Genomic DNA, 9,767 nt, shown 5'->3' on the forward strand with positions numbered 1-9,767 from the left:
ATTTCATACGTTTCAAGGGAACTTTCAAACAGCCTCGACGTTCATTCAATTCCATTTGTTTTATTACAGATATGCATACAATAGAAGCAGTCTCTTGCAGTGTTTACACAAGGAAAAAAAATAATCTACAAAAGAGTTTTCCCTTTCGTCGAAAACTTTGATGCAACAGAAAATGCTACACGCAAACGACATTCTAAAAAAGAAGACGACGGAGACCTTTTATACATATTTCTGAAACTCGAAGGATGTTTCCACTCATGTTGTGTCGTTATCAACAGAAATGTACTATAACATTACACAGCTCGCTCGATTTCTCCGTTCACCAGTATATCACCAGTTGCAGGTCTTGCACCATTGCGTCATCTTCTAGCTACACAGTATATCATCGGCAGCATCAACACGAATTTACAAGATGCTCCGAGCGCAGTAACCATTCCAAAACTTTCAATAAAAACCCCATGCTTTCCATAATGATCCCATCCTTGACAGTAGCAAAGATCCTCAACAGCTACTTATAGCACACTGCAGTATTCAAAACAGTCAAATTAATCGATGTGCTAAGTTATCTTGTTGAACAAGTAATTTCGATGATAAGAGATTCTCAATCATAATTTGTGTGACATTATAGTACCTGTACTTGATTCTTGGTTTCCCTATGCTATGCGTTGGGACAATGCTTATAGGTCAAGGATGAAATTTGGGCAACAATAGGCAGATGACTGCAGAACATTACATCACATTTGACCGAGCTTGTAAGCGAGGTTTGGACCTGATGACAGTTTCATCGCTGTGCCTAATCCATTCCGAGAGTCTCCAAGGCTTCTGCCATTTCCATTTGAATTGGACTAACCACTGGTGATGACTCCTCTTCCACCTCCATAGCTTCCCAGATTTCCCTATAACTGCGACTTTTTTCGCTGGCAAATGCCCGATGGGTACCATCTGTAATAACAGAAACTCGCACTTTCTTAGTTTTCCTAGCCAAAAACAGAAAACAAGTCACAACTCTAAAATTTAAAGGAGGATGAAATTGACCTTTCGTGTCTTATCTATGAAAGCTATCGATTCTCTGACTGAGCCGTTGACAATGCCTGCTGTATATTTCAGCTGTTTTTGTGCTGGCACGGAGATTGGGGACAAGGGACCATTCGTGTCATCAGCAAAGTGTTTCAGTGAATTGTGTGAGTTCTCCTGATCATGGACAGCCTAAAAGTAACAAAGATATACAGAAAATCCTTCACATACTTGAGCCAAGGTTAAGAAGAGTACAACAATGACTAATATTCTCACCGAGGCAGCTGTTGCCAATGCAGTTGCAACCTCTTGCTCTCTCACCTTCAGTTCCTTCTCAACTTCCTTTCTTCGTGTCTCACTCTGCCGCAACAAACCTACGAGTTCTTTGAGATGCTCCTTCATTTCATCGATTTCCATTTCTTTCTCCCACAATTGGCACCTGTCAGCATGTGAAATGATACTTAGAATTCCATAACAAAAACAAAAGGTAAAGTAAAACCACACCAGAACATTAGGTCAAAAAAAAAAAAAAAAAAAAAAAAGAAAAAGAAAAAACCTTGTATCTGCAAGAGAATTGAACATATATTGAAGCAAGTTCTTTGCATCTGCCATTGAGCGCAATTGAGTCCAACGCCCACGGTTGGTAAAGGCACGCTCCCGTTCTTCTGCCTCTGAAAGTTGTGATGCCATTGCTACTATTGAGTTCGATGTTATGCTAAGCATGTTCTCAAGTGACAATATTCTGGCCATTCGTGCGTTAGGTGACATGGAGGATGCTCTGAACAAACAAAATACATAAATAAACCACCAGAGAGAGAGAGAGAGAGAGAGAGAGAGAGAGGAATTTTAATTTTCTATGATTCTACATGTTTCATGTTAACCATTACATCAGATTGCAAACTATAAAATGTGGAAGAAGACAGAATTATAAATACGTAAGTATTTAACATCAAACATACCGGGCAAAGCCATTCTTTCCTCTTGGAGGACTAAGGCCCTTTGAAGCAAATTCGTTCAATTGCTTCAACATGGCCAACTCTTCTGCCAGTGCAGCTCGTCTGGATATCACAGCATTTAATAATTAAAATCTCCAAAAATATATCTCATAAATGCAGTATTAAACAAACATATATTTATGCGTACACTTGACTTTGTTTCTCATATTCATGACGAACTTCATGTACATTCACCATAACTTCAAGCTCATGATCAAGCCACCGTTGCAGGGATTTCTCATTGCCCTAGTGGTTCAACTTGAGTTAGAATGATTCAAAATCCAAAGGGTAGAACAGAAAACGTACGAAAAGAAGAGGAATCAAAGACCATTACCTGTACATGTGTCCCATTTCCATTGGCAACAACTGGTAAAAGTTTAACACAATTAGAAAGTTTAACATTAAAGGAGAAGACCTGTGCTGTGAAGTGTGAAGCGTGAAGACCCTACGTTATAAAAAGGCATTTCTCCACAGATTAGGTAATTTTAGAAACTTGGTAATTACATATGAAGGTGAATTTCATATTTCGATAGCTCTTTGGAGATAACAAATGCAATTATGAATGCAACGAATGTCCAGAACGGCAGCAGTGAAAAGCATACCTGAGCTGTCACGAACAGAAGATTTACGAGCTTCTAGCAATTCTTTCAGCCTCTTGGTAGCCATTGCAGCCTCTTCAGTCTTTCTTTGAAGAACCTGAAAGAATGGACAGTATTTAATTCAACTACCATAATACAATGTCTTGTACCACAGAGCTTGTGATGAAGGCAGCAGTTGAGATAATATTCCCAATTTGATTTGGTCTTAATAAGGGCAATAAGCAACTGAGATATACTCACCATTTTCTGGCGTTGATTTAACGCTTGCAGCTTATGTCTTTCATATTCATTTCTCCTGCCTTCTTTCCGTAGCTATTATAGAAAACGTAAATCAAAGTTGGGAGCAAAAAGTAATAGAGGAAATCCAATTCAGACTAGAAAATAATTAAAACATGGACGCACTCATTTCCACCCTCTACCATTGTAAATACAAATATAAAGTGCTTACACTTCATAAAAATTATAGACACACATATACTACTAAATAAGTAAATATACAGGTAATTGGGTTCTACGTTGTACTGCAATTTCCAATTCGCACTCACTACATCGGATAGATTAACTAATACAGAATAATAATTCATAGAATACATGTTTCCTTTTAAATGAAAATCCACTTGTGAGCTTCCATTTAACTTTAAAAGTTCAGTGGAAAAAGAAAAAGAAAGGAAGGTAAATACCTGCAGCACTTCCTTCTCTCGAGAGGCTTTCCACTGCCGAAATTGTTCTGCTTCTTGTTTTATCCTTTGTTGCAGTTGAACCTATTATTTAAAATAATATCAGTAGATGCAGAGAAAATATTAGCCTTAATAGGAAAAAATATAAGTGATGAGTCTAAACCTTCTGTGCCTTTATAGACTGGATTTCATCTTGCAGCCGCTTTGCTGCTTCATCACTTTTTTGTTTTTGCTTCAAAAGTTGAACCTGGCTCTCTTGTTTCTTCTTAAGATCCGAAATCTGGTATAAAAACATCAAATGAGATGCCACAATTGGATTACAACGAAGTCCACTGCTTATCCAAAGAGAAATAGCGATCCAGTCGTAAGAAGAAATATGGTTACCTGTCCCTCAAGTGCCCTTAACTTCTGGGTATGAACATCTTGCAACTTTTGTGGTTGTCCATCACCGGCAGAAAGATTTTCAACTTCACCAAGCAAACGGTCCCTATCTTGCTGCAGTACAAAACAAGAACAAACTTGAATATCGGTTCCCTCAATAATAAGACCATCAAGTATAAAGGTTTTATGTAACCTGCACAGTTCTTTTCTCATCTTCTAATTCCAAAATTTTCTTTCCAAAATGCTGCTTGAGTGCCTCAGTGTCAGACCCTTCAAAAAATTTCATCTCCGACTGCACCAACGTCAAATGCAATGTTACACAAACTCTGAGAAGACATTAATTTGATTTTGATTTAACACAAAGCAATACACACACGCAAATGGTACCTCTTTTTGCTGTAGACGTTTATTCAATTCATGCAACTCTTTGTCCATGGTATTTTGCAGAAGGTTGTGCTCCCATTCTTTTGCTACTTCTTCATCAATGTCCTGGGAATCACCTGCTATCATAGAAAATCCTACCGTATATAAAATAGCTTTAAGTAAAAACATCTTCATTTTAAAGAACATCCCCAACACTACCGATGCACATGAGCTAGCCTATAGGTGCTTACATGCATAGTACAACAAAAATAACAAAATTTACACACTTGCAGATGACTTAATCATGAATTAACTGTTGTTGGCAAAGTCCTGAACGAGAGATGAGTGATACCTGTTATTGCTTCACCCATTTGATAGTCTGCCGATTCTAAACTTTGCAAACCCCTTTTTAGGCCATCACTTTTTACAGAGCAGGGGCTACCATCCTGTAAAATGATGTTCTAGATTTGTAAATGTATCTTTCTAGCTGACCATATTCGCTCAATATATACTTTTACAAAGTGAAATAAGAAACCAAGACAAGTTACAAGTCAAAATTAAATATATTAGTACTTGAAAGAAACAAGATGAAAGAAATGTGTCAATGTCTACTGGGGCGTGTACCACATATTGAGAAGCTCTTTCACACTGCTCTACACCATTGCATTTACTGCGGTATTCATGAAGTTCCCGGCAAAGATCCTCATTAGCAGCTTCAAGCCAAGCAATTCTTTCCTTAAGAACCTAGATAATTGGTAAAATCACTTAGAAAATTATATATTCATACCTAAGATATGAAAGAAATAACAATTACATCTATCCTAGGAACAAAAACATTATTCACAGTTTTATCATTTGTGGTTTTTCTTTCATATAACAATAGTGGCTATAATACAGCTGGGTAACTCTGACCGTCAATGGAAAAAATCAGACATAAAGCTTCGAAGAAGTCGTACCTGTACTTCACCAGAAGAAGATCCTCCTCCACGTGAACAAAGTTCAGCTTGCAAAAACTCTAGCTGTTGGCGCATCTTTAGCATCTCATTGGACATGGGATCTCTATTTACCTGTTACAACAAATCAGAAAAGCTACATAAATGGCACCGTTACAAAAGGCAGAAATTCTGTATCTACAATGGTAACGACTCCGAATGAAAACCATGAATAAGCACTTATTCTGAACAACTTACGATAGGCTTATTTTGGATATTGCGAGCTCGATTTGCATACTTTAACGTGTTCAGGGTTTCCTCAGCATTGATATCAGCAGGACTGATACACGCTGTATGATATAAGGAAAAAACATGGTAGTATCATGTATCATGAAGACAGGTATCATTTATCATGTCATTAAGCAAAACTAAACTTTCTAACCTAACAAAGTTACCTATCATAACAGTTCGGCTGTTACCACCAAGCGAATCCTGCAAAAATCATTATATTTAGTATAAACTTGAAATATAATAAAAACAGAAAAAGTTCATAGGAGCTTCATGGACATTTTATTTGGTATAATTTTAGTCAAGAACATTTTGTCAAACACTTTACCACAAAGTTTTACAAATTTTTTAATGGAACCAAACCTGCAAAAGCCGAGTAAGTTTGCTATCTCGATAAGGCACATGAAGACCTTCTTTGCGCTTCTTCTCATCACCAAGTGCACTGATAACATTCCCAAGGGCAAGAAGACCCTTATTAATATGAACTCCTGTTTAATATAAAAGAATATACACATGAAAATGTATAACAGAAATGCACTTTAGATACAAAAACTGAGAGATAATGACATTTACCTTCCTTAAAACGCATGCCATCGGAACCTGTCCTCTTGGCTCGCTCAGACCCAGCAAGATCTACTAAATGCAACTTGGCGCATAGATATTCTTCGTTCATACTCTCATTAAGACCGTTGTTTCCATTACATGCCGAGTTGACCTTATGCATTTGCTCTAATGTAATGGTGAAGATGGCATGTGAACGACTATAAACATAAAAAGAAAAGGAACGAGTCATTAGCTGAAACCACTGGCACATACTGAAGAATCCATTGTGGAAGACAATAGAATCTCAGACAGATGATAATAAAACAAATTAAAAATAAAAAAACATACCAACTCCTTCTCAAGCATTACAAGTAAAATAATATTGTCTTTACGCATTTAACAAAAAATTTGGAAAAAAAAGTAAGTCCTTTTCACGTAGCGAAGAACTATTACCAGTTGGTGTACATTCCACAGTTAAGGAGAAATACATATAACTTAAATGAAAAGGAAGGCACATAGTTTACCTTGATTGATTGTTCATATTTGTACTCCCTGTTGCCCTGCTCAACGATCCTTGTTCGAGGCAAGCAGCCATTTCTTTTAGTGTACTAACACTGAGTTCAGTGGATCCGGCCAGTGTAATAACACCATTTGATGATTCTCGAATTTGTATTGGTGGCTTTCCAGGGGATGCTACTTTCACATGCCCATTTGCACCTTCTGGTTTGCTCAAAAAACTAGGATCGAGCAAGTCTTGTACTTCTTCTTTTAGAATCTGTGCATCAAAATCTCCAAGTTAGATTTCAGTAATGCAACGCAGGTACATAACAAATAGTCCCATGGTATACACTTTGACAAACCTCAATAAAAGAAACATGCAGCTGGAATTCAGTTTGATGCTTCAAAGTTTCAATTTTGCTGAACAATACATTCATAACTTGCGGGATAATTCCCGATTGGCAACCATCTCTAAAACCAGTGCCCATGGTATATGTTTTTCCAGAACCCGTCTGCAGTAGATTTAAAAGGTTAACCCATAGGCCAGTAAATTGTAAGGAAAGCTTAACAAATGAGTGTAAACTGCAGACACTCCGCGAAAAATATAACTACCTGACCATAAGCTAGGACGGTAGCATTATATCCATGAAACAAACCATCAACCAGTGGAGCGATACGTTCTTCAAACATTGCAGATGAGGGGGAACCCGTACTCCCATACACATTATCGAAAGTAAACGAATGCGTGCCTATTTGTACCTGCAGCATTGTCGCAATCAGCATGGAGATTAAACATAAATACTCATGCTTTTGATCCGTTGCATGTGTCAGCATTGATCAAGGTGTTAAGAGCCTTGAAATGTTCAGTAATACGAGAGTACATAAGATTGAAACCCAACATATACACTTAAAATACCAAATTAAGAGAGAATTTATTTAATTTCACAAAAAGAGGTCCTTTTTTATCATAAATAATTAAAACCAACAGAAAAACTTCCAAAATATTAACAAACCCGATAAAGAAATTTTGATTTCCATGAAAAGTCACGAGTTTTCGGGATTGAAATGAAAGAAAATGTAGATATTACTCATTAGCTCCCAATGTCAACCAATCAATAATTCCCAGTTCTAAGTTGGCTCGAGAGTGTGATCAAATCCCCAACCCCGTAGTTTAGATTAAATTAGAATATCTCTCGAATCAAATAACTCCCAGTTCTACACAATTCTACAACTCAATAAAGTAGATGAATTGTTTATTAAAAAAAATATAAAAATAAATAAAGTAGATGAATTGCCAAGTGAAGCATGCAATCCTGATGCTCACCCAGTAAGCACATTTGGATCTAGATCTCCCAAAAGATCGATTCTTCGAATTCAGTTAGTTAATCTACAACACAATTAGTTACTTAGAGAGAGAGAGAGAGAGAGAGAGAGAGAGAGATTGCAGTAGAATTAATGGCTGAGAGTGAAAGCGCGGAGGGAGTACCTGAGGCTTCCCAGGGACGACAGTGACGCAGTCTTTACACCCCTGAAGCTTCTCGTCACCGATAAGCGGCCGGATGTGCACCGCCACTTTGACGCAGCAATCCTCCCCTGCTGCTTCCATTGCCACAGGGGAAGATAGCCAGATAGCTAGAGAGAGAAAGACACAGAGAGAGACACTTGGAGAATTCAATTCAGGAGGAGAGAGAGAGATCAAACCGTTCTCATTGCCTGAGAAATTGGGAGAGAATTTGAGAGACTTGGAAAGTGAAACGACAACTACAAGAACCAGAAAAGAAAAGGAGAGAGAGAGGAGAGAGAGAAAGCTGAACAGCTGGTTGTGAGGAGGGAGTGTTAGAGAGAGAAAGTAAAAATAGTACGAGAAAAATGGGGACCGTAAGGGTAGTTGGGGAAATGGGCGGGCAACTGCTTGCTAAGGGACAACCACCACTATCATTTTCCTTCCGCTTCACTACTCACACAGTTCCCCCCTTCCCCAAACTTTCGTCCCACTCTTTCCCAAAATGCCCCTTCTTCTGCTTTTGCAACGGTCTCTCCTCTCTCGTCGCACTCTATACCGCGAGGGACTGTCCGGGTTTGATTTGTCACTTTTGCCCTTTTTCTGTTATGGGTTGGTTTGACGGTGCCGTTTTGGGGCGGGAATTTGGTAAGTAAAAGCGACGGCCAACAGCGTACTCTAGCCACAGGAGCCACGTGACATTGAGTCTTCAACTTTTATTAATCGGAGTTTGGGCAAACCAGAATGAAAGGGGCTAGTTTGGAACTGAATATGTGAAAAAGTATTCGTTTCTCGACGAGGTAAAATATTTTTATAACACGAGTATTTTAAGTTTTGTTTTTGTTAAACATAATCAGAAATAATTATTATTATACCACGCTGATTTATCTATATTTAATGAAGACGCAGAAAACATAGTTCACAAGAGCGAATGAAGTTAACAAACTCCTTTTCTTTTTGTCAAACATTAACAAACTCTTTGAGAAGATGATAAAAGTCAAGGATCAAATACTCACATGCACGATCTTTCCTCACCCTTGTTTACCAAAAAAAAAAAAATACTCACAGGCACATGGACAACTCATACAAAATATAATTCTTGTAAAAAATAAACAATTCATGCTTCAGACGATTAACGTCAAAATTACCTTTAAATAACGAATTCACTCAAATTATAACACGTATACAGTTATTAATACGCGGAGCCTGAACATTGACAAATGTCCCAAATCTTATATTTAGGGGGCACAGCAGGCCAAGTGCGTCTATAGACAATGGGGGGCTATTGAGTGTGAAAGGCGGTAGTAGGAGGCATTAGGGAGGACCCGGTGGAGTAAAGCGAGTGGACGGAAAGGACAGTCCCACACAAATTACACGCAGCCAGCTGGTGGTCTCCCACATCACATGGCAATTTAGAGTCCATAACCCTGCTGGGCCCCACGCTCTCTCCAGTCAGATGGCTCGGGCTCAGAACACAACACACATTCATAGACCCCGATGATGATGGTCCCAACATTTTACAGATTTTGTGGCAGCTAAGAAGAGAAAAAAACTCACTTCAAGGGAGCATGTTCCGGTGTGACTTCTTAAAAAAGCCAGCGCATCGTCTCCTATTTATAGTTCATACTTAAATGGCTTAATGGGATTAATATGCGTAGTGATATGATTGTCAGAAAATAGTCTTTATTATAAAAATATATATATTAGAATTTAAGCTCATGCGGTGAGTTCAGTTACGATTTAAGTTCAAAGTTAAAAAATTCGTTAACTCTTTATTAATTATTAGCATATGAAGTTCACATGTGAGGCTAAAAATATAAAGTCAACCTCACATGTCAGCCCACGTTCTAATAATTAATGAAGAGTTTCGGTTTAGGCTCATCTGTGTAGCCGGCATGCTAATAATTAGCAAAGAGTTTGACAGAATTTTCAATTATGAGTCTAAATCAAACAAATTTCACCACAAAGGACTTAAT

General features: G+C 38.0%; 1 protein-coding gene across 3 annotated transcripts; it reads right to left on the reverse strand.

Annotated features, from left to right (window-relative positions):
• Positions 1-40: 40 nt before the first annotated feature.
• LOC125475470 (kinesin-like protein KIN-4A) lies at positions 41-8,270 on the reverse strand. 3 transcript variants are annotated; one of them, XM_048580223.1, is made up of 26 exons: positions 7,777-8,270; positions 6,903-7,049; positions 6,653-6,802; positions 6,317-6,567; positions 5,823-6,010; positions 5,613-5,737; positions 5,417-5,453; positions 5,220-5,311; positions 4,986-5,096; positions 4,654-4,773; positions 4,382-4,475; positions 4,054-4,169; positions 3,860-3,958; positions 3,670-3,780; positions 3,449-3,565; positions 3,289-3,369; positions 2,849-2,920; positions 2,612-2,705; positions 2,344-2,375; positions 2,158-2,255; positions 1,974-2,072; positions 1,571-1,792; positions 1,336-1,453; positions 1,036-1,206; positions 632-942; positions 41-522 (listed from the first exon to the last, which is right to left on the reverse strand). In XM_048580223.1, exons 1-25 carry the CDS (start codon positions 7,894-7,896, stop codon positions 730-732), a joined length of 3,078 nt encoding a protein of 1,025 aa, XP_048436180.1. In that variant the 5' UTR covers positions 7,897-8,270; the 3' UTR covers positions 41-522; positions 632-729. The 3 variants fall into 3 exon arrangements, with proteins under 3 accessions (XP_048436180.1, XP_048436178.1, XP_048436179.1); XM_048580221.1 differs by having other exon boundaries at positions 1,291-1,453; positions 7,777-8,268; XM_048580222.1 differs by having other exon boundaries at positions 1,291-1,453; positions 4,054-4,166; positions 7,777-8,267.
• Positions 8,271-9,767: the final 1,497 nt, after the last annotated feature.

The sequence above is a fragment of a genome, unplaced genomic scaffold (genome assembly GCF_019419815.1).
Source record: "Pyrus x bretschneideri cultivar Hongxiangsu unplaced genomic scaffold, Pyrus_bretschneideri_v1 Contig15, whole genome shotgun sequence".
Lineage (NCBI taxonomy): Eukaryota > Viridiplantae > Streptophyta > Magnoliopsida > Rosales > Rosaceae > Pyrus > Pyrus x bretschneideri.